This window comes from Sciurus carolinensis, chromosome 8 (assembly GCF_902686445.1).
Source record: "Sciurus carolinensis chromosome 8, mSciCar1.2, whole genome shotgun sequence".
NCBI lineage: Eukaryota > Metazoa > Chordata > Mammalia > Rodentia > Sciuridae > Sciurus > Sciurus carolinensis.
The window spans coordinates 19,498,974-19,523,384 of NC_062220.1; the positions used below are offsets into that span (position 1 = coordinate 19,498,974).

At 45.2% G+C, this 24,411-nt stretch overlaps 1 protein-coding gene across 1 annotated transcript in view; it reads left to right on the forward strand.

Annotated features, from left to right (window-relative positions):
* Positions 1-4,538: 4,538 nt before the first annotated feature.
* LOC124991653 (solute carrier family 23 member 1-like) overlaps positions 4,539-24,411 on the forward strand; it is a 42,291-nt gene continuing 22,418 nt past the window's right edge. The window contains exons 1-3 of the mRNA XM_047562387.1: positions 4,539-4,600; positions 10,380-10,523; positions 13,046-13,203. Coding sequence (XP_047418343.1) covers positions 4,559-4,600; positions 10,380-10,523; positions 13,046-13,203 — 344 coding nt within the window. The 5' untranslated portion in view covers positions 4,539-4,558. The remainder of the gene's footprint in view (positions 4,601-10,379; positions 10,524-13,045; positions 13,204-24,411) is intronic.

Here is a 24,411-nt window from a genome sequence, read left to right on the forward strand (position 1 = left end):
ATTAGAGCTCAAAATATGGTTAAACAGTAACATAATATCCTTCCAGGTAGGACCAAACATTTGACATGTTTTGGAATACCTCAATCTATTTGTCTGAAACCTCTGAGAACTTTCCTAAGCCCATCTTTATTTGCCTCAGGTTTTGAAGGGAAAAAAATGAATATGGACCTTGGTTAACCCAGATTTCCCTCCTGTCATTTCCTGAAGTAGTAGTATGCTTTGTCATCCTCTACGGGTAGATGTGGGGGATCCTCAGTGGGGAGGATGCAAGAGCTGTCAGCAGGGTTAGTAGGGTGTTATGGTTTAGGTATTAGATGTCCCCCAAAGTGTAAGACAATACATGAAAGTTTGGAGGTAAAATGATGGGATTATCAGAGTCTTAACCCAATCGGTGAATAATCCCCTGATAAGGATTAACTGAGTGGTAAGTGAAGGCTGGTAGGGTGTAGCTGGAGGAGGTGGGTCATTCGGGAATGCTTTTGGGGTACATATTTTGTCCTTGTTGAGTGGAGCTCACTCTGTCTGATTCACGGTGAGATGTCTTGAGCTGATTTCCAACACCACACTCTTCTGCTGATGTTGAACTCACTTCACGTCCTGAGGAATGGAGTTGGCTCTCTATGGACTGAGGCCTCTGGAACCATGAGCCCTAAAATAAACTTTTCCTCTAAAATTTTTTTTGTTGAGTTTTTTCATTTATTTATTTTGGTACTGGGTTTTCAACCCAAGGGTGTTTAATCACTGAGTCACATCCCTGGCCCTTTTTATATTTTATTTAGAAACAAGGTCAAACTAAGTTGCTTAGGGCCTCACTAAGTTGCTGAAGTTGGCCTTGAACCTGTGACCCTCCTGCCTCAGTTCCTGAGTGGCTGGATTACAGGCATGTGCCACCGCCCCTGGCTTCTTCTCAGGTCTTTTAGTCACAACAGTGAAAAAGCTGACTAAAAAACAGGGACTGGGAATTCTTGGGATTTCTCTGTCTTTTCTACCCTGGAAGGTGTCTCCTTAGACTTCTGTGTCATCATGGCAGTATTCAAAGCTGAGTGTAGCTTACTCTGCTGACTTAATTTTGGGTTCTTCCTCAGAGCAAAAAAGGCCTGATAATAGGGAATCTCAGACCATTTTCCTTCCTCGCAAAACAAACTAACCTGCAAGAGAGAATTAATGTTTGTACTTCCCTCTGGTGGCCATAATTCTCCATCAGAAGCCATGGTGTGGTGACCATGACCTCCATGGATGTCATACCTGACAGCAGAAGAAAATTAGGTACTTTCTTCTGAGCATCTGTCAGTCAAACTTGTCCCAGTTTTTCAGTAGGCAGGTTAGTGGTGAACCTGCCAGTACGGTTGAGGTTGAAGATCCCATACGGATAAGAGTAAACAAAACTCTGGTGCCTGCACCAGAAGAGGTTTGCGATCTTGCCCCTTTAACCCTATCTGATTCACTGGATTAATTGCCCCCTGACCAGCTCAGTTGTGCAGATCTTGGTTTCCACATGACAAAGACACAGAGGAAGCCAGGCTCAGGAGGCCTTACTGGTCTCCACTGGTCATTACTGGGCTACAGATATGATGACTGATGATTAAATGTCAACTGACAGTGTGATGTATTCCTCTGCCACACTTGTCTACAAAATTAAGCCTAGTGAGTATGAAATCTTTTAAGCAAGGTCTAAGGAGACTCCGTAAGGCCAGGGCCAACAAGGACACAGGGTCATTTTAAAAGGGGACTTTTCATCTACAATCTGGATCCCAGGGGTCCTGGAAGGACAAAGAAAAGAGGTTGTCTCTGAGGAACTTCAGCCTCCCTCACGGAGAAATTTGAGGAAGAATTTAATTAACAGACTGTGAGCTGGTATCTCCAGTGGGCTTGGAGATACCCAGAGGGACAGAATTCAGCTCCCTTTAGGGGTGTGTGTGTTAGACTGTGTCTAGAGAAATGCAAATTAAAATCACTCTAAGATTCCATCATACTCCAATTAGAATGGCGATTATCAAGAACACAAACAATACTAGATGTTGGCATGGTTGTGGGGAAAAAAGTACAATTTTACATTACTGGTGGGGCTGCAAATTAGTGCAGCCACTCTGGAAAGCAGTGTGGAGAATCCTCAGAAAACTTGGAATGGATCCACCTTTTGACCCAGTTATCCCACTCCTCGGTTTATACCCAAAGGACTTAAAATTAGCATACTACAGTGACACAGTCACATCAATGTTTATAGCAGCTGAATTCATAATAGCTAGATTGTGGAACCAACCTAGATGCCCTTCAACAGATGAATGGATAAAGAAACTGTGGTATATATACACAATGGAATATTATTCAGTCATTAAGAAGAATATTATTATAGCATTTGCATATATATGGATGGAATTGGAGAATATCATGCTAAATGAAATAAGCCAATCTCAAAAAATCAAAGGCAGAATGTTTTCCCTGATAAGTGAATGATGATATATAATGGGGGTGAGGGGTGGGGAGTGAGAGAAGAATGGAGGAGCATTAGATTACATAGAGGGAAATGAGAGGGAGGGATGTATGAAAAATGGTGGAATGAGACAGACATCATTACCCTATGTACATGTATGGTTACACCAATGGTATGAATCTACATCGTGCCCAACCATAGACACTGAATGATGTACCCCATTTGTGTATAATGAATCAAAATGCACCCTATTAAAAAAAAAGAATAAAAAGAGATGCCTTCCCTTCCCTTACAGACAAAGAAATTGAGGAGGCACATGGCGGCCACAGAAACAACAGGGCTGCCTTTGGCAAGTGTGCAACCCTTCAGTGTGAGAAGAGGGATCCCAAATCTGTCCCTACAAACCACTCTGCATGGAATATACCTCCTTCTGCAGATAGACCTCCAGCTGTGAGGGAGGCTCTTGGGAGGATCGTGCATGAGGGAGGAGGTGCAGGGGCTCCTATGGAGGTGCTGGCCTAGTGGACATTCCTCCACACTGTCATCAGTCAACCACCACAGGACACAAGGGGATGTTGGGAAACGGTCAGAAGAGGGGCCTTTGAGAGTCACAGTAGACTAGCCTTGGTCAGAATCAATCTCACAGTTGCTAGTTGCTTCTCAACTTCACCAAATCCTGGCATTGAAAGGCAGACCAGGATCAGGGACCACTGTCTACCTGCCCCAGGCACACCCCAAGCTGGGACAGAAAAGTAGGAAACAGCTTCATGGACCCCAACATGCCTGGCCTGTAGGGCAGGTGATGAGGAACTGCAGAAACCCAGAAACCTGTCACCCAAGACTCGCTAATCGCTTTTAAGTGGCTGAAGGGTGCCCAGTTTTCCTCCAAAAGGCAGTGAAGGCAAAGAGCATCAGGTGCAAATCACTCACCTCAGTGAAGGATTGGGGATCCCAGAGGAGCCCCCAAGGTGTCACTGGCAGGAATCAGGATCAGGTTTGTTTTCCACAGAGTCAAAGAATGAACACTGTGAATGCCAAGGCAAGCAAGTGAGCAGGAATTTTATTCAAAAGGGAGGTGAAAGAAAGACTCAGAACTCGTGCAGTGCACCTATCTGTCTATCTATCTATCTATTTATTTTGGTACCAGACACGGAATCCAGGAGCACTTAATTACTGAGCCACATCCCCAGCCCATTTTATTTTTTATTTGGAGACAAGGTCTTGCTAAGTTGCTGAGGCTGGCTTTGCATTTGCGATCCTCCTGCCTCAACCACCGGCATTACAGGCGGGCACCACCTTGCCTGGCCAACATTCCTTCTTTTAAAGGAAAATAAGGAGAAGTTGATAAGCTCCTTTTGATTAGTTCCTGGTATTTCAATTATGCTGCACTTGTGCAGGCGGGATTATGCAGTTTCTCTCCCTGAGATGGAGAGTGACACCTTTTGAGAAAGAAGGACTGTTTGATGACAAGCAGAGGCATGTTAAAATGGCCCCTCTCCTGCTTGCCCTCTTGTGGACCTTCACTGTCCCTTCCCTTCACTTGAGGGTCTATCCTTTCCTGTCAGTGAGGCCTCTGCCTTGGTAGTTGCTGCCCTGACAAGAGGTAGTCACCCTCCCTTCCTTAGTCATTTCATTCAGGCGTATCCAGGCCAGCTTGGTTGGGCTGCCTTTGCAATGATTTCCATTCCAGCTCAACCAATTTTCAGCTTAGAAAACTCTTCAACCTCCCTGTTCAATACGGAGCCTCCTCCTCCCACTCCCGATCCCCCTTCCCCTGGAGCATGTTCTTCCAGGAGCTCTCTCCTGCCACACCCTGACAGGCTTGTGCTCTGATCTGACTCTTGGTGCCATGGGGATCATTAACTTCTGTGTCACACTTACCAACTTCTGAAAGCTTTGCCGCTGTTGGACGCACCTTGGTGCCCCGAGGGAGGAGGCTGGAGGGGATGTCTGTGACAGATCAGCCTGCAGGTAGGACCCGCAGGCCCCTCCCTCCCAGGGCCCCGCCTCTGCCCTGAGTCAGGCTTTGGGAGGTTAATCCCTCTCTCTGGCAGCGGTGTCGCCTCTTGGTAGGTGTTCTCTGTCCTGCTTCCCCAGGGAAGCTGGAAGGAGAGGACCCACCTTGCCATGAGCTCTGGGCTCAGCCGCGGAGGGCACGCTGGCAGCTTGGTGAGTGCTGGTGGAAAGGGAGGGAAGGGTGGAGCAGGAAGGAGCTGGGTGAGGTCCTGTGGAGGTCCTTGTAAGCAGCTGACCCCTCGGGTCAGGGACAGATTATCAGTCAGGGTGGTGGCTCCCTCCCTGCCTCCAAGTTGAGCTCCCTCAGGGCGGGTAACCTCAGGTGACCGTCACAGCAGCCAGAACCTTCCTGAGCACTCCTCTGCACGGGAAGAGGTGGAAGGTGGTTTTCCTGACACTGCTGGCTCCATGCTGTTGGCTTTTCCTTTGCCTCCAGGTGGCCTTTGTTGAGGCTGTTTGTTTGTTGTCCAGGGTGCTCAGCCCTAGACTTTCTTTGCAGGAGGCTTTTGTGATTCCAACGAATGAGAGTGAGGGCCAGAGAGATGGAGGGAAGAAACACCCACTAGGTAGCCAGCCTGAGGCACTGTCTGCGCTACTCTTCCTTACAAGGCAGTGGGGCAGGCCTTCTCCTGTTAGAAGGGTGAGGAACCCGAGGCTCAGAGAACCCCGTCCCTGTCCCATCCTCAGCCTCTCCAGCTAGTCCCTGAGCCCTGGCCCCAGCCCCCTCTCCAACCTATGGTGGCCACCCAAAAATAACAGGGCGGCCTGAGTGGAGACTCTGTGTTCTCGCCACCACCCACGGCAGGACTAACGGCCTCTCCCTGCCAGGCCAGGGCTGCGGCCCTAAGCAGCAAGAGCCAAGGGATCTGGGGACAGTGACCACTGGGGAACCTGGGCTGTGCTCACAGATACAGGGGGCCACTTGCCGGCCCTGCCCACTGCGGGTCAGCTTTCTGCCAAGGGTGCCTGAGAGCACGCGGAAACCTGTGCGGTCGCGGGGACGCACGCAAGAGATTTGATTAAGTGTCTGCCCGCAGGGGTGAGGGGAGAGAGAGAGAGAAGGAGGAGGAGGAGAGAGAGAGAGAGGAGGAGAGGAGAGAGAGAGAGAGAGAGAGAGAGAGAGAGAGAGAGGAAAAGAAGAAGGAGGAGGAGGAGGAGGAAGAGGAGGAGAGAGAGAGGAGGAGGAGAGAGAGAGAAGGAGGAGGAGAAGAGGAGAGGGAGAGAGAGAGAGAGAGAGAGAGAGAAGAAAGAGAAGAAGGAGGAGGAGGAGGAAGGAGGAGGAGAGAGAGAGGAGGAGGAGAGAGAGAGAGAGGAGAGAAGGAGGAGGAGAGAGAGAGAGGGAGGAGGAGAAGAGAGAGAGAGAGAGAGAAGAAAAGAAGAAGGAGGAGGAGGAGGAGGAAGAGGAGGAGAGAGAGAGAAGGAGGAGGAGAGAGAGAGAGAAGGAGGAGGAGAGAGAGAGAGAGGGAGGAGGAGGAGAGAGAGAGAGAGAGAAGGAGGAGGAGAGAGAGAGAGAAGAAGAAGAAGGAGGAGGAGGAGGAGGAGGAAGAGGAGGAGGAGGAAGAGAGAGAGAGGAGGAGGAGGAAGAGAGAGAGAGAGGAGGAGGAGAGAGAGAGAAAGCGAGTGAGCTCTGTAAGAGGAGAGAGAGAATGGCGGGGGAGCTCTTCTTAAGTAGTGGGATTTCCCGGGCTAATCACAACGGACCAATGACTGACTAGGGAGTTGGCGGGCTCACCGTCTGGACCAATGGCTGCCGAGAATGCTCGCAGGCTGACAAGCGGACCAATGGCTGGCCGGGATGTTCGCAGACTGACAATCTGGGGTGTAAACAAGTGTGGGCCGGGTGGCAGGATACTGGGGGCAGCAAAAGAGCAGCTCCAATGCCAGTAGTGCCCACTACTATCTTCTGAGAAAGCTAGGGGTACTAGAGGAAAGCTCCTCAGCTGGCCTCGCCACAGAATTCTGCTGTATTTCTCAGAGGGAAAAGAAAATTCAGATAAGTTGAAGATTCCATCACTCCATTTCCTGAAGCCTGCGGTGTTTCCTAGATCTTGGGCTTCCATGAGGCAACATGGAGAACAGGGGTTGTGGGCAGCTGTGCATCTCCTTTTCAGTGGGGTTGGAGCAGGAGCACCAGGTGAGCAAGGACACCGAGGCAGGATTGTTGAGGCACAGTTGGACCAACCTGGACATTGCATTGGTGAGTGTCAGGTGATTGGCAGTGTTAGGAAGCAACTCCAGGTCAGGTGGGGTCTGGACACTGGGAGGAATGGATGGCTGTGTCAGTACATGTGGGGTCAGAGAGGGAAGGGGCCCACCCCACTGGGGGGACACTGCTGCTCCTGCTGCAGCAGGGCCTCCTCTTGGTTTGCTCTTCACTCCTGGGAAGCTAAGGACCATCCCTGTACACACAGGGCCACAGCCCTGGGCAACTGCCCTCCACACCTGAAGAGGCAGTTGCTTACTATGGACACACCTTGTAACTTCACTGAGCCTCAGTCCCCTCATCTGCCAGTGGGACAATAAGATGGTTGTGAGACTCAGGAGGGGAAGCATTGGAAGGTCTTTGTAGCCTGTAACATGCTATGAAATGCCAAGACTCAAGAGACATCTCGTTGGATCAAATCTTCCAGTGCAATTACAGTCCGCAGAATAGAGAGTCGTACTGTCAACATGAAGAGCTTGTTGGTGCTCATCCTGTCATACCGTTGCTCCTTTTTGGGGTGTGCTTCACGAAAAATCCACTTTCCCTCCAGGAAGGAGCTCATTGGCTTTCTGCTGCTGCTGTGTAGGTCACACACACACAGTTGTTCCCAGCAACGGAGTCCCCCATGTTCTCAAATGCCCTCAGAAGGGGCAACTCCCACCCCATTGGATAAGTCCTTCTCTGCTCTGGGGTGTCCCCTGTTTCTATGGATGTCTACCACACTAAGGGTTCATTTCTGACACTCAGACTCTTAGCCTACTGTGTCCCTGCTGGTTTTGTTTCTATGCCAGACATCTTTGCATGGATGACTCAAGGAAGTTTGCAACAAAAGTTGTATTTATAAAGAGTAGGTGAAGATAACAGAAATAGACACCAAGTGCCACAAAAGGAGAGAAAACCAATTGTGTTTGGAGAAAGGGGTGCATTATTGAGGTCAAGGTATCATTCTGGGACTCTGTGCTTTGCCCCAGTGCTAGCCGATGGCTTCACAGAGACACATGCTTTTCCTAAGGGAGGAACTAGGTGTCCTTAGGGAAGACAAGCTTTTCCCAGCTCCAAGTTTTAAACTTTTTCAGTTTGGGCTTCATGGAGGATCAATTTCCCAAACAGTTGTTTTAAAGCCAATGCGAATGTGACTTCCATAACTTCAGACGGCCCATATTGATATGAAGACAGGATTGGAGTATTCAGAGAGTGACGGTCTTTGATGTTGGTCTCCACTCTTGCTTTCCTGGGAATAAAAGGACAGGTTAGAACGAGTCTTCCCAGTCAAGTTTCTTTCCTTCCTTTCCTGGCCCCATTCTGGGAATTTTGTGAGATCATGGGAGAGGATGAGGTGAGCTCCCTGGGAGGACACACAACTGTAGAGGCTGCAGCTCATGCCTTCATGGGCTCACAAGATGTGGCAGCACGCTGCACAAGCTCACACCTGTGAGTACCCTTAAGACAATCCCAGATTCTAGGTGGGGAGACAGGCTGGGAGATGTGAAGTCATGTGCTGAGAGTCATTGAGCTGGGAAGTGACAGAATCACATCTGCCCAAGCTCTTTTCTCTTTTGCATGCACATCTCTCAATCACCTTCCCAGAATCAGTCTGTCTTCAGTCTGTCTCACACATATTCTTTCTCCTCCTCCTCCTTCTCTGTTCTGTGTTTCTCTGCTGCCCCTCACAGATTCCCCATTCATTCACTTACCCTTCATGAGAAGTGCCCAGAAGCCCAGCACTCCCTCCAGAAGATTCCTCTTTATATTTAGCTCAGCATTGACCTGATTTGGAAAAATAAATTTTCTTCATGTGCAATCCAAGTACCAAGCAGCATCCATACAGCCTTCTGAGACAATTACTACATACTAAGTGGAGAGTATGGATACCCTCCATACTTAAGTGGAGGGAGGTGAGGATATGCTGGATGAAGGGATGATTTACTTCCCAGGAGGATGAAGCTAGACAGTGCAAGATTTCATCACACTATTTGAAACAGCATGCAGTTTAAAACTTGCGAATATTTTGTTTATTTCTGAAAATTTTCATTTAATATTTTCCCATTATTGTTTACCTCAAGTAACTGGAACCTTGGACAGTGAGTCCCTGGGTAAGGAGGAGGGCTCTAATGTTCCCTAGGGACAGTGCTGACCTAGAGATGGTGGAGACAAACACCCTTCTTTTGATCTAGAAGTTTTCTGGATTTCTGTCACATCTAAACAAATGGTGAACTCACCCATCTTCTTCCACTTTTCTGCAGAGCAGAACCACAAATCCACTAGGTAGTTTAGGAACTGTTACCAAGGTCTTAGGACTTGTAGGGGCCCATGACAAAGTTTTCATTTCTTTTAAAATTGGTTGGAAGAAATACACTTAAGATCATAGAAAATGTTTTATTGTGATAATATATTTCTCTTAATACCTATGTAGTCCCAAAATATAATTTCAATATTTTTCTAAGGAGGAAGGACCCCATACAGCCAATGTGAAGTTCACAGTACTTAGGCATAGAGGAGGGTATCAGAGTGGATGACTTCAATGTTGTTCCAGGACTGTCTCCATGAGATGCCCATACATGTGCAGACCCGGCACTTGTGGTCTGGCCAGGGCCTGAGGTTCCCTTGAGGGCACTTCACATAGAATGGCCTGATCTTCATGCAGTGGCCTTGCCACCTTCTGGCCACACCACAGACAATGATTTCATGTTATTGCAACTTGTGGTCAGATGCTCAAATGTGAACCTCAGCCCATGTTCAAAGCCCTTCCACTTAAGGAGGTTCAGCTAATATTGAGTAGGTACACTGTGCCAGGCCCTGGATTATGTGGTTCTTCCTGCAATTTGATTTTCTAGTCAGGTGTGGTGGTACATGTCTTTAATCCCAGCCACTGAGAACACTGAGGCAAAAGGATGTCAAGTTTGAAACCCTGTCTCAAAATAAAAAATCAAAATGACTGGGGATGGGGCTCCATGATAGAGTGCTCTTGGATTCAACCCCCAGAACTGCAAAAAGAAATTAACTTCTCAAGCATCTTGAGGGTGGTGTTACTTCTTTATATAGATAAAATAACTGAGACTTGGAAATCTTACTAGTTGCCCAAGGCTAGTAAGTTCTCCAGTCAGAGTTGGAGAGAGGGTCTATAATTCAGAGTTAACGTTGATTAAACTGGTAGGAGTGCAAGTTGGCTGTAGACTCTAGATCCTTCTATGTGAACTGCACTCATTTACACTGGTGTGTCACATTCAGTGAGTCAGTCTACACTGAGCACAGGTACTGCACTCTCTAGAGGCTGGGGTCTCGAAGGCAGTTAAGGCAATTTCAGTAAGTTCTTCCTGAAATTCACAACCAGGGAAAAACAAAGATGGAAACTGTTCATTATGACAAATGTGCTTGGAACCGGGCTTTGGCAATGGGAGAGCACGTGCAAAGTGCCACGAGGGGAACCTACCATGTTCTCACCTTGAGGTTGCCCTCTCTCATCCACCACAGAGCTGCCCATCTGCCAAGGCTTCGGTTAAGGCCTGCTTTCCCCTTCTATGGCTCCAGACTTGACACACAGGCCCAGATGCAGATGCACAACATAGGAAATCTCACTGTGTGGAGTCTGATCTCACATCCCCAGTGATTAACATCATCCCTGCCCCACTGCCTTTGGCCTCAGGAAGGCTTTCCTACCGTCCAGTGGGAGTCAGGAATTGTCCTTGATTCCTCTTGAAATGCTAACACATGTCCTTCTCTTATTCCCAGCAGAGTGATGATGCAGTGCTCAGCACCCACACTGTCGGCCAGGACGGACGGAAGGATGGACAGCCTGTGAGTTCCAGTAGCTCATTGGCCTATGGTGTCTTAGACATCCCACCATGGTATCTCTGCATCTTCTTGGGGATCCAGGTAATGCCACCCAGGAAGAGGCTCTGCCTCCAAAGTCACCTCAACACAGCCCCAGATCAAACTGGTCAACACTGCTGACTTCAGCTAGCATCATGTCTTCCATGGTTGACCTTCAGGGAACCTCAAGCCCCTTTAGTCTCCCACTCTCTGTACATTTGGGGATAGGGATGTATTATTAGAAAAGAATTCTTCCTCATGCTGAGCTGACTCACATCAAGGCATTCACCATTTCATTATTCTCTTGAGTGGGGTCATTGGCGTGGTTAAGTCTACATCATTTGGATGAGACCAGAGAGGTGCTAGGCTCAGTACGCTCTTTAGTGCTGGCCCTGCCAGCTGTACCTGCTCTTAGTGATTTAGCCTCCATCAAATGCCTTGTGTTCTCTGAGATCCAGAGCTTTATTTGGGGCCTGTGGCTGGAGCTCAGTGGCAGAGCACCTGCCTAGTATATGGGTAAGTGGTGAGTTCAGTTCTCAGCACTGCAAGGGGAGAAAAAGATATTTATTTGCTAACAAGAGGGATTTGACCCTGATGATTTTAGTTGTCATGACATGAGATAGAAGATGAAACATTGGTGGGTATTTGATTTAGACAATCTTGTGTCCTATATTGACCTGACTGGTGGCAGGTCAAAGAAGCATTTATAAGAGGCTATGAAGGGTGGGACTTGTCATGTCATGCATCTCAAATGACTCAGGAGCAATGACAAGGATTGTCAAAGGTCATGTATATGCATATTGGCATTTCTTCTCTGGATCCCCCACTCCTTTTCCTTTAGGGGCATTTCACTCCTCACTGACTATACTTTGTTGAAGCTGGCAAGTTTAACCAAGAAAGGAAGAGGGTGGGCAACTTTCTTTTAGTGGGAGTTCAAAGTCTCCTCTGCCTCCAACACACATCTCATCCCTTCTTCTTCTGCTGAAGAACAGTGCTGATCATACTGGTTGGATTATTCCAGAACATTCACTGAGGGGATTAACCTCGTGCATAATCCACTGGTCCCTTGGGACATTGCTGGACATGGTGACAGGAGCTGGAGCTGCCCCTCTAAAGGAAACCTGGCTTTGGATTTCACTTCCACTTTCCTTCCTCTGATATTTCTATCCATAGGCTGGAGAGACATGGGGATACCTCTCCCCAGGTGCGCTGACCCAGGGTTCTTCCTGGCACTAAGGCCTGTTCCACCTTAGGCAGTGGACACCATGGTGTCTCAAGGGGTTAATTCTCTGTCTTGTTGGAGTCGTACGTTCTGTGACTCCACTTCCCTGGAGGGTAAATGGGACATGGAAAAGCAGGCCCATGCAATGTATAGAATAATTTTAGTTTTTAATGTTCTTAAGGAAACCTAACTTTCTCTCTGGTCTAATTTAGCTCATATTGAGGTTTTAGATCAAACCCCAACAAAGTTAGAACAGAATAACATGCTTACTTTGCCTCCTTTGTGTGTAGGTCTGGCTGTTTTGTGGAGGGGAGGGGTGCTTGGGACAAGGCAGGGTCAGGTGTTCTGGGTCTGTGTCTTCATTCCACCTAAGGACATCTTCAGGGGACTCTTCAAGGCACTGCCCCTCACAGCGAGCTTTTCATTTCCCTCCTTTCTTCCTCTCTTCCTTCTTGTGTATGTCTTGATTGGCCCAGCAGCTCACTTTTATAACTAAGACAAACCAAGCCTGCCTACCCTTTCTTCACTTACGCCCTATTCTTATAGGATGAGGTAGAGAACCCACTCTACTGGGTGAACCTGCAATGGTACGTTTGCTGCATACCGAGGGAGTCTATCAGTACCAGGAACAGGAAGCTCTGTGGCAGTGCCAGCACTCATGGTCTAGCTTAGCAGAGCCCAGGGAGGATTAGAGCAAGGGAAAGAAGCAGGTGGCTTCATGTGTCTTTGTTCTCAGAATGTTTGGCTCAGTGGTCAGTTCTTTGCTTGGCCCCCTTATCTACCTACCTCCTATCCATCTAGCTATGTGTCTGTGTACATACCCTTTCTCTCTCTTTCTCTTTCTCTGTTTTCTATCTATTTATCTCCTATCACTCATCTCATCTAATTTAGCCTTTGCATAATTGAGGCTGTCTGCTATGAATTCTGCCCTGTCCTGCTCTGGGTTCAGCTCTGTCCTGTCAGGGAGGCCTCAAACAGCTGTTGGCCAGTGGCTCCAAGTGAACCCTCAGGCCTTTGTCCATAACTACTCTCACCGTTGCCTCATGGGGTGAGGAGACCCTTGCTGTGTTCTCATTCTTAGGCCCCAGTTTGGTTCCTGTTATGCCCTCCTGTGCTTGTGTTTCTGCCTCAGTTTCTTTCCTAGATACCAGTCCCCAGTGCCTGAGCCCTGTGCTCACAGCCCAGTCCCTCTGGCTGGGTCCCTGCTTCCCACACCTAACTTGGATGTTTGCCCCTCACTGATGGCCAGACCCCCACCGAGCTCTTGTTCCGGCCCCGGGAAGTACATCCTTGTTTAGGCTTGGCCTGTACCCTGACTGGGTGTAGCCACAGCATTCACCCACTCATCTGTCTCTGCCCACAGCACTTCATCACGGCCCTGGGAGGACTGGTAGCGGTGCCGCTCATCCTGGCCAAGGATCTGTGCCTGCAGCATGACCCCCTGACCCAGAGCTACCTCATCAGCACCATTTTCTTCGTCTCTGGCATCTGCACTCTCCTGCAAGTGCTTTTTGGGGTCAGGTAGGTAAAACTACTCTGGATTCTGACTTACCAGCCAAGTATCAGCACAGTCTGCCTGGCTGCAGTTGGGGAGACGGTTTGGAAGCTGGAGTGGTGTAACAGAGGGGTGCTCCATCCATTTCTTTCTCTCTCTCTCTCTCTATCTCCAGCTCCAAGACTGATGATCTGTATTAGCCAGGGTGTTTGATGGAAAGTAACACAAATCCAGATTAGCTTAGGGGAAAATGTGTTCTTTATGAACTTAAAAGATCAAACCTAGAACAAGGCAGGGGTGCATCTATGCCTCCAGAACATGAAGAACCAGGAACTCAAATGCCATTGAGCTCTGACGCTCGCTCACTCTGTCTCTGTCTCTGTCTCTGCTCAGGCCTTGTTTGTAAGCCCCTTGGCAGGAGTATCAATAGGGATGCAACAATTCCATGTGTAAATGTTAGAAAGTTGTACCCCAAGCTGACAAGCTCTGCAATACAGCATGTCCCAATCTTCTCACCTGGAAGGCTGGGTTTGGATTTTGATTCCTCTGACTCCTTCAGTTTTCCTTTGCAGTCTGGCAGTCTTGGGATAACAGCTTCCAGCCTGTTTGCTCCCCCTTCTCTTCCCACTTCATGTTCTGTTCCAAATCACAAAAGGTCTCACATGCATGAGCGAGGACACCCCAGCCTGCACATCCAAGCCTCCCACAGCCACAGACCCCCCCCACACTGCCTTTGCCGTTCTTCATGCCTGCGGGGGCTCCAGTCCCTCAGCGTCTGCCTTAGCAAGTCAGGCCTGGAAAAGGGTCCAAGCAGGCCCAGGAAGGAGCACAGGGACACTCAGGCAGAAGTTGGGAGACTCACAGGAGAGGGCCCTGTGCCCTTGGTCCTGAAACTTTCTCCCTGAAGGAGACAGGCTTCATCCTCCAAAGCTTAGAGCTAAGTGCGGGCTGCTCTCTGCTCCTGGTGGGAGGGCAGGACTCTGACAGTGTCTGAGCTTTGTTCTCTCAGATAGGTTTTCCCCTGACTTTTTTTTATTTTTGGTACTTTATAGTTTTACATATTTATGGGATTTGTTGTTACATATCCCTACATACACGAGATAAAACAATGTAATTTGGTCAGTGTCACCCCCAGTACTTCCTCCTCCCTCCCTCTTAGTTCCTCTCCTCTACTGACCTTCCTTGGATTTTCATGAGATTCTCCCCAACAATTTTATTTTCCTTTTTCCTTTCTAGCTTCTGCATATGAGAGAAAACATATGACTCATGACCTCCTGAGTTTGACTTATTTTGCTTAATATAATGGTCTCTAGTTCCATCCATTTTCCTGCAAATATATGAGTTTATATATATGTGCATATATATATATATTTTTTTCTTTATCTATTCATTCACTGATGGACACCATAGTTTGGCTATTGTGAATTGTGTGCTATAAACATGAATATGCACGCATCACCATAGTAAGTTGACTTTAATTCTGAGAAGCGGTCTAGCTGGGTCATATGGTGGTCCCATGCCTAGTCTTGAGGAACATCCATGCTGATTCCTATAATAGATGAACTAATTTACAGTCCCACCAACAGTGTAAAAATGTTCTTTTTCCTCCACATCCTCTCCAGCATTTATTATTATTTGTATTCTTGATGACCTCCATTCTTACTGGAGTAAGATGAAATAGTGTAGTTTTGATTTGTATTTCCCCAATTGGTAATGATGTTAAACAGTTTTCCATGTATTTGTTTTTGCCATTTGTATTTTTTCTTTTGAGAAATGTCTAATTCATTTCCCCATTTATTACTTGGGTTATTTGATCTTTGGTGTAAAGTTTTTTTTTTTTTTTTCTGAGTTCTTTATATATTCTAGACTTTAATCCTCTGTTAGAAGAGTAGCTAGCAGAGATTTTTCTCTCATTCTGTAGATTCTCTCTTCACATTCCTAATTGTTTCCTATGGTGTGCTGAAGCTTTTTAATTTGAAGTCATCCCATTTATTAATTCTTGGCATTATCTTCTGAACTTTATGGGTCCTATTGAGAAAGTTAACTGTGCCTGCATGCTACAGTGCCAACCCTATGTTTTCTTCTAGGATTTGTATAGTTTCTGATCTAATTGCAAGGACTTTGATCCATTTCAGGGTGATTTTTATGCAGGGGGGCAAGATAAGAGACTAGTGTCATTATTCTACATATAGATAACCAGTTTTCCCAGTGCCATTTGTTCAAAAGGCTGTCTTTTCTCCAGTGTATGTTTTTGGCACCCTTGTCAAGGATCAGATGACTATAGATATATGGGTTTGTGTCTGTGTCTTCTATTCTGTATCACTGGTCTATGTGTCTGTTTTTATGCCAGTAGCATGCAGTTTTTGTTACTGTAGCTCTGTAGTATAATTTGAATCAGGTAGTGTATTGCCTCTACCATTCATTGCTTTCTTGGCTTAAAATTGCTTTGGCTATTCTGGATCTTCTATTCTTCTAAGTGAATTTAGGGCTGTTTTTCTAGTTCTGTGAAGAATGTGATTGGTATTTTGGTGGGGATTGCATGGAATCTGTATATTGCTTTTGGCAGTATGGCCATTTGCATAATATTAATTCTGCCTATCCATGAATATGGAAGGTCTTTCCATATTTTCAGGTCTTCTTTAATTTCTTTCTTCAATATTCTATCGTCTTCATTAGAGATCTTTCACCTCCTTGGTTAGATTTATTCCTAGGTATTTCATTTTATTTTTTTGAGGCTATTGTGAATGTAATTGTTTTCCTGATTTCTTTCTCAGCTGATTCACTGTTGGTATATAGGAAAGCTATTGATTTTTGTATGTTGATTTTGTAACCTGCTACTTTGCCAACTTTATTAGCTCTAGCATCTTTGGTGAAGTTTTTTGGATCTTCTAGGTATAGGATCATATCATCTGCAAACAGTGATAACTTGACTTCTTCATTTCCTATTTTTATCCATTTTATTTCCTTCTCTTGCTTAATTGCACTAGCTAGAATTTCCAGCACTACATTAAATAGGAGTGGTGAGGGTAGACAACCTTGTCTTGTCCCAGATTTTAAAGGAAATGCTTTCAGTTTTTCCCCATGTACTGTGAGGTTTGCTTCTGGTTTTTTACATATAGCCTTTATGATGTTGACGTAGTTTCCTTCTATTCCTAGTTTCTTCAGTGTTTTTATCATTAATGGGTGCCAAATTTCGTTGAAGGCCTATTGAGATGACTAAGTGATTTTTTACCTTAATTCTGTATATGTGATGAATGACATTTACTGACTGGCATAAATGAAACCATCCTTGCATCTCTGGAATAAAACCAACTTGGTTTTGGTGTACAATCTTCTCAATATGTTGTTGAACATGATTTGTTAATATTTCAGTAAGTATTTGTGCATCTAAGTTCATCAGAGGTATTAGACTGGAGTTTTTTAATGTAGTTTTCTAGATGCGTCCTTACCTGCTTTTGGTATGCGTGTAATCCTGACTTAATAGAATGAATTTGGAAGTGTTCCATCCCTTTCTAGTTCATAGAACAATTTGAGGAGTTTGGGCATTATATCTTTTTTAAAGATTTGGTCTACCAGCTGAGAATCCATCCGGTCTTGGGCTTTTCTTTGTTGAACAGCTTTTTATTACCGATTCTATCTCATTACTAGTTATTGGTATGTTTAGGTTTTCTATGTTCTCTTGACTCAGTTTTGGCAAATTATGTTTGTATAGAAATATATTCATTTTTCTAGGTTTTCCAATTTATTTGAGTCTAAGTTTTCAAAATAGTTCCTAATGATTGGCTGAATTTCTGAGATGTCTATGGTGATTTTTCCTTTTTCTTTTCTTTTTTGTGGTGCTGGGGATCGAACTCAGGGCCTTGTGCTTGCGAGGCAAGCACTCTACCAGCTGAGCTATCTCCCCAGCCCTGATTTTTCCTTTTTCATCTCTAAACTTAATAATTTGGGTTTTCTCTCTTTTTATTTTGATTAGTATGACTAAGGCCTTATCAATCTTATTTATCTTTTCAAAGAAGCCAGACTCCATTCTCCAAAGCTTAGGGCTAAGTATACACTGCTCTCCTCTCCTGGTTTGAGGACAGAACTCTGATAGTGTCTGAGCTTCATTTCTCAGAAGGTTCTTGCTGTGTGTATTAATCAGGGTTCTCCAGAGAAGCAGAAGGAGCAGGATTTGTATGGCCATATGTAAGATGAGATTTGTTATAGAAATTGGTCCCTATAGTAATGGAATTCAAGAACTCCCATGATCTACCATGTGCATGCTGGGGAATCAGGAACTGTGGTGGTATGATTTGGACTGAGTCCAAAGGCCAAACTATGGGGTGTGGGGTGGAGGGTGGGAAGTCAAGGGTGTAACTCCCAGACTGAGTCTGAAGTATGAGGCAGCAAGAGCACAAGGTCTGAGGGCATAAGAAGGTGGGTGTCCCACCCAAGAAGAGAGAGAGATTTCATGCTTCCTTCACCCTTTTGTTCTGTTTGGATCCTGAATAGATAGGCTGATGGCTGCCCACACTTTACTTACTACTGATTGCAATGCTCAGATACAACCAGTAATGGCTTAACAATTATCTGGGTACCTCTTTATCCATTGACATATAAAATGAACAGCAGCACTGTCTAAAATGTGACTGTTGAAAGGGGTGCTGGACATTCAAACACTTCCCACCCAAGAGCAAGCTAACACTACTCTGGCTAGTCTCTCATGTTAAAATTCCAGGGAGGAGCTCTGATTACTCTAGCTGAGGTCCAGCTCTAGACCTGCCAGGACCATTCATATGGCAGCTGGTATTGAGGAAGGGCTCCCAATGAATGAGAAGAGAAATTCTGTTCTGAGTCCCCAAGACAGCAGACATTCAGTGATCCAAACACACGATTAGGACCTGTGAACTGAAGCCAGGCGCCCTTGCACCATCATTGAGGTGATCAGCAGCTAGAATCAGTGGAATCACATTCCCCCCACCCCACCATCAAGACCTTTTTGAGCTTATGTGGATTGTTAAAATCTGCCTAGGTAAAATGGAGTCCTTTGTCCATGGACATGACCTGGGAAAAACTGTGAAGTCTGGAAAATGTGTCCTTGGAGAGCTTCCCCTTGTTTTGACACATCTCTTCTTCTACACTCTCTACCACCACTCCCTGCCCTGCTCTGATTCTCTAGACTTAGCAATGGCTCCTTTGGGTGGGTCCTTCTCAGGAAAATTCCTTCTGGGTGGGTCACCTGGACCTTTCCTAGTCACCTGCCTCACCCAGGCTAGTCCAGGGCCTCCTTCCTTTAACAGTTTTTAGCATTTAGTCAAAAGGATGGATCTAGGTTTGCTTAGTCTGAAGCTTATGCAGTTTTTGTGCCTTTTAAGGCAAAGAATAGACATTTGTGAATTAAGAAACCATGTAAAAATGAGAGTATTTGTTTAGGTAGAAAAAAGTAATCACAACAAATTATAAAACTTAAAAAAGAGATAAAGACCACAAATGTCACAGAAAAAGTGGCGGGACATTTTAATTATTTGCCTCTCTTACAGTCACCTATAATACTGCTCTCCCCCTATTTTATGATTTCATATTTATGTCTCAAGTGACATAAAAATGTCATAGTATATTCTAATAAAATGCATCCTGACTCAATGTCCCTTTAATCAAATCCTAGAAATGCTCTTTGCTTTTTAAATGCCACCTGGGGCAATGTTTAGGGAAAGAGAGGGGGCAATGGCCAAAAGACATAACTTATCCAATCGTGGCTGAAACGTTTTGCTTTTCCAGCTTCTACAATGGCCTGGCAGTGTGTTTTCACTAGAAAACACACTGTCAGGCCCTTTGGTAGGTGGAGTGGGGGCTGCTCACTATAAATTCCCTGTGGACCTAAGCTGCATCAGGCCTGTGCTTGGCCCTGAGGTTGCAAAGGAGGATAGAAAACATTCCCTCCAGAGTGCTTCTGCCTGAGCTGTCTTAAGAGAAAACAGCTGGGCAGGAAGTAAGTGCATGTCCAATTGCTCCTCATTATTGAACTAAGGCTCTGCAGGTGTAAGTGGTGGGAGGCTGGACGACCATTTCCAGGGTGGACGGAACACGGACAGCATCCAGGGGAGAATACTCACTCCTTCCATGGTCTTTCATGCTTTCAAATCAAAAGCACTTCTCAGGACACTTCCTTTTGGGCCGTCTCCAGGGACAGAACAATCCTGGAGCTCTTCCAGGTCCTTGGAGAGGAGGGGCTAGTTTTGCTACCATTTTTGGCAGGTTATTTCTCTTCTCCCTCTTCCTTTTTCTGTTGTCATCCCTGTAAGTGAAGATCTCCTCCAAGTCCCCTACTAAGGACTCTAAGTACATTTCCTCTGGCTGTCTCCGGGCCCCCATAACCCCCTGCATTGGCCCAGATGTGAGTTCCTGCAGTTGCCTTCGGGCCTGGAAGCCCCCTACCTGGATTAGGAGCCTGTCCCTACCCCAGCCCCATGCAGTTACAGAGTAACAAACGCAGAGCTCTGTGAATGGCTGCACCCACTCCCAAGACCCGAGATGGTGTTTGTTTTATCAAAACGTTTTCAGCTTGGAAGCTGGTGGCTCAATACTAGACTGGCTCTGCACTGTGGGACTTGGACAAGTCCTTCTCCTTCTCTAAGGCTCAGTTTTCTCATCTGTAAAATACATGGTTGAACCAGATAAAATTTAAAAATCCCAATTTAAGATGTTGATGGAATACATGAGGAAGTGTCCTTTCAGCAGGACAATGGGGAGTGAAAGGGCCTGTGGAAAGTTTTTTGAGAAGCCCAAATCAGGAGTTAGGGTTCAAGGCACTTTCATCCTAGTTAAACAGGTAAAGCAAGAGGGAAATAAATTTGGGAATAAAATCACGTTAATATCATTAGACTAAGGTGGGGATAAACATTATCTTGGATTTGGTCCCACCCTGAGTTCCTAATAAGTAACTGCCTGAGATGTTGTAGGTTGTAAAGTCTAGCTCACGAATCAAAGGCCATGTACAGCTGGGGCAGTGGTGCACACCTGTAATCCCTACCACTGGGGAAGCAGAGGCAGGAGAATAGCAAGCTTGAGGCCAGCCTCAGAAACTTTGCAAGACCCTGTCTCAAAAAGAACTAGAGATGTAGCTCTGTGGTAAAGCGCCTCCAGGTTTGTTCTGCAATACCAAAAATATAAAAAGTAAATTTTAAAATGCTATGTACACTTGCTTATGTGCTAACCAATATCCAGTGATGAAAACATGAGAAACAAACATACTGATTTTGCAATAAGATTTCAGAAAACCTGAGCTAGTAAAACCATGCTAAAAATTGCAAGGACAAAAACTGATGCTGTGGGTGGAAGAGCTGAGGAGGGCCTTGTCCAGGGCAGGGCTGGCAGCTCTAGCCCTGGGCAGCATGGACAGCTGCCTCCCTTATATGAGGTTCTCCAACCTCAAAGCATCCTCTGACGGGCTCCCACACTTGGTGCTTACTTCAAGTTCATGTAGGGAGACATATCACCATTTACTTCAAAATAAGTCATTAAGTTTAAAAGGTAATCACTGGAGTAAATAGAATATTGACCAAACCTAATTCTAGAGTTTCACTCTGTCTGGATTTGCTCATGGTTTCTGCCTGGTCATTTCTTCCTCTGGAGTGATCTAGGTAATATGTCTCCCTTCCAATATTAATGGACTCTCTCCAGTGCAGAGCAAATTCTTCTGCTTTGTCTTACTTCTGCCCCACCCTGGCTCTGCACAAAGACCATGCCTGCCACCAGGGGTCTGCAGTCACCTTGCCCCGGCCCTGATGACTGCCGGGTCAGTGGACGCACCACTGGATCTATGGCCAGAGCTGTGAGGATGTATTTCACAGTGGTGATGTCAGGGGTAGGAAAGTGAGCTGATGATGGAGGAAGAGGGGACAGGTTTGTCCCCATGAGGGCAGCTGGATTTGCCCCAGGTGTTCATCTGCAGGGAGGGTGTGTGATGGGCATTGCCACAGTGTGCCAGGTCTTCACCTCCTTGAGGTAGGAATTCAATAAACAAATAAACAAAATCCTCTTTGTCCAACATTGAATTCAGGGTTGGGGCTCTTGGGGCACCCGGGACTTCTCACAGCAGAGTGACCCTTTCAAATTCAAGATTTAGCCAACTTCATCCTACATTCCTGGGGCTCAGCTCCCTTCCTGTTTCAAAGAGAAGTTCCTGTGACATCATGCTTCATTCTGCCATTGGATTGGCTCCAAGAAGGGGACTTCAATGTGATGACACAGGTGGGGCTGGATTCTAGCAACTCAATCTCTGTCCCCAAGGGGTGACAGTTCCTATTTACCCTCGAGTCCCTCAAACTCCACCCTACCAATGCTGAACGCCGTGAAGGGCCTGTCCTCCCAGGTTCCTGGGTGCACAGGGCATATAACCTACCTAGTGGGGCTTAATGCTCCTTGTCCTTCATCCCATTTCCATTTACTTTTACCCAGAGAACTCACGTGAGCAGCGACTGCTTTTATTTTTCAAAGTCTTGAGAATGAAATTAGATAATGTTTATAAAGTGCTCAGCTCAGTGCCTGATACAGAAAATTTATTTTTCACACCAAAATAAAGGCATATTATTATATACATAATTTTGTACTATCCTGTCTTTCAAAATACTTTTTAAATACTTTAACTGTGACAAATAAAAATGCCCCCTTTAACACATGGAATGCATTATAAATATCTTTCTATTTCAATAAACACCTTCCCACAATAGTACTTTGAGGACCTGGTCATTTAGCATTCCATAGAATAAATATATTCTAATTTATTTAACCAGTTCCTATTAAAGGACTTGCTTCAGGTTTCTCACTATTATGGCGGTCAAGGTCATTGATAAATATGAAAGTTGTAAAACATTTACCTATTAAAAGATAGAAGAAAGATTGGAAGAAACGTTGAAGCTTATTTCTGATATATATGAATGGTCTATATTATCTTCTAGGTAAGTTTTATCTAGTTACAGATAAAAAGAATCAAAGGTTAATGGTTGTTCCTGAGGTACAGATTCATGATAATTTATTTGTCATTTACTTTTCTTCAATGTACCTATATTATTATTTTATAACTGGGAAAAAGAATCGTTTATGATGTGATTTTAGACAAGAGTTGAGACAGGTTTTGTGAGCAGTGCCCTGTGAATCTGTGCCTGGGAGCAGAAGTGGGGCAGCTGCCAGTTGGCCTTGTGGAGCCGGCTGGGAGGGTCCAGTTTAAGGCTCAAGGTCCCCGCCTGGACAACTGCCGAGTTCTACGCTTTGTAACTCCACCTGCTTTTTCTCTTTGTTTTTCCTCTTTGTGCTGACAGAAGAGTCCACGAAAACAAAATGAACAGGCATCCTGCCTCTGCAGCAGAACAGAGGGAGGACTGGAGCCAAGCCTCCCTGTCCATTGCCAATTTGTGGGTCTCAGGGGTCCACTCAGGGTACTGGGTAGTAGAAAGCAGACAAACAGGCTTCCCTTCCCCACTAGAGGTCTTTGTCTTCTTTTCTCTAGGCAAAGGCAAGCTTCTCATCCTTCTTGGCTGATTATTTAGCTGTTGGCTTCCAGGTCTCTAAATAACATGGTTCCATTTTAGGTGTTCCTGACTGATGTACCAGTATGGAGGGTTATCATTTTATTTTCCTTCACAACCCTTCACTCCCCCAACATGGAGGCATCCTCCCTTCCCACCTTCCCCACAGAGAGCAGTTTTCAGTGTTTGCATGAGCAGGATTATGATGCTATTCAGAACTGAAACACTAAGTTCCTTTATGCCCAGCCTTTTGTTTTCCCTGGAGTTAACATTTTCTTTTTGTTTTCAATGTGCTTAATATTTTGTGTGCTTATCTTTAACTCAGTTCTCAATACTCTGCCTTTTGTCTAAATCTTTTCTTTTAAAGTTTCATTCACATCAAGTTGTCTTTCAAGTTCAGCTGTTTGACTGACCATCTCCCTGGAGCTGTCTCCCAACTGTAATCTAGAATGGCCACTGTCTGCTGCTGGTGCTCAACTGTCAACCTGAGGTACCCCTTCATCCTCATCCTGAAAATGTACTTCAGTTCTGTGTTGGCTCTCTTATTTCCATGCCTTTTTCTTCTGTTTTGGTTTTGTTTTGTATTGATTTTGGTGGAATACATAATCTGGTATCTCCCAAGAGAGAAAATGCATGTTCTGGTATCTCCCAAGAGAGAGAATACATGGGAGGTAATATTGTGAGACTGCATTTAGAAAAATATCTTGATTCTACTCTCACAGCTGATTGACAGCTTAGCTGGGTATAGAATTTTATGTTGGAAATAATTTTCTTTCAGATTTTTGAAAATATCTTTACATTATCTTCTAGATTTCCATGTGAATGTAAGAAGTCTAAGGCCTTAGATAATATCCTCTCCCATCTCCACTCCTGGAAGCTGGAAGGATCTGCTTTATAATTCAGTGCTATGAATTTCTGATCATGTCTTATGGAATGAGTTAATTTTCTTCCATAGTACCTTATATTCAATAGTCCCTTTCAATATATAAATATTTGTTCTTCATTTGCTTTGAGTTTTTTTCTGAAACTCCTATTATTTGCACTTTGGAGTCTCTGTACTTTAACTTTCTTATCTTTTTAAAAATTATTATTTACATCTCTTTGTATTTTTGCTCTTTGGCAAGGGGAAATTTCAATCAATTTTACCTTCTATGTCTTACCTTGAGTTTATTTCTGCAATAATTTTGTTAATTCTCTAATAATTTTTGTTCTCTGAATACTGTATTCCATTTTTCTGCATACTGCTCTTGATGTATGAATATCAGATCTTCTCTTAATATCTCAATGACACATGCATTTTGAAAATTATCACCTCCTTGCAGGAGAAGTTATTTTATCTGTTTTTTGTTTAGGTCTTTGTTATTCATATTCTCTTGGTTGTCTGGTGCCCCTTGTTATCAGCTGCTCATATGTACTAGTGAGGTCCTAAAAGGTTGACTAAAAGTTCAAGTCTGAGAATGGGTCTTGTTTCCTGTGACCTTCACTATAGCATGACATCAACCCAAATGCAGAGCTCACAATTCACGCTGTAGTCTTTATAAATGGCATCATGGGCTGGGGTGGAGTTCAGTGGTAGGGTGATTTACTTAGTGTGCCTGAGGTCCTGGGTTCAATCCCCAGCACTACTCCCTCCCTGCCAAAAAAATCATCATAATCTCCCTGGCAAAGCCCAATATTTGCCACCTCTTTTCTCTTATGCTCTCATATTATCCCCCAAAGAATCTTCTGGAC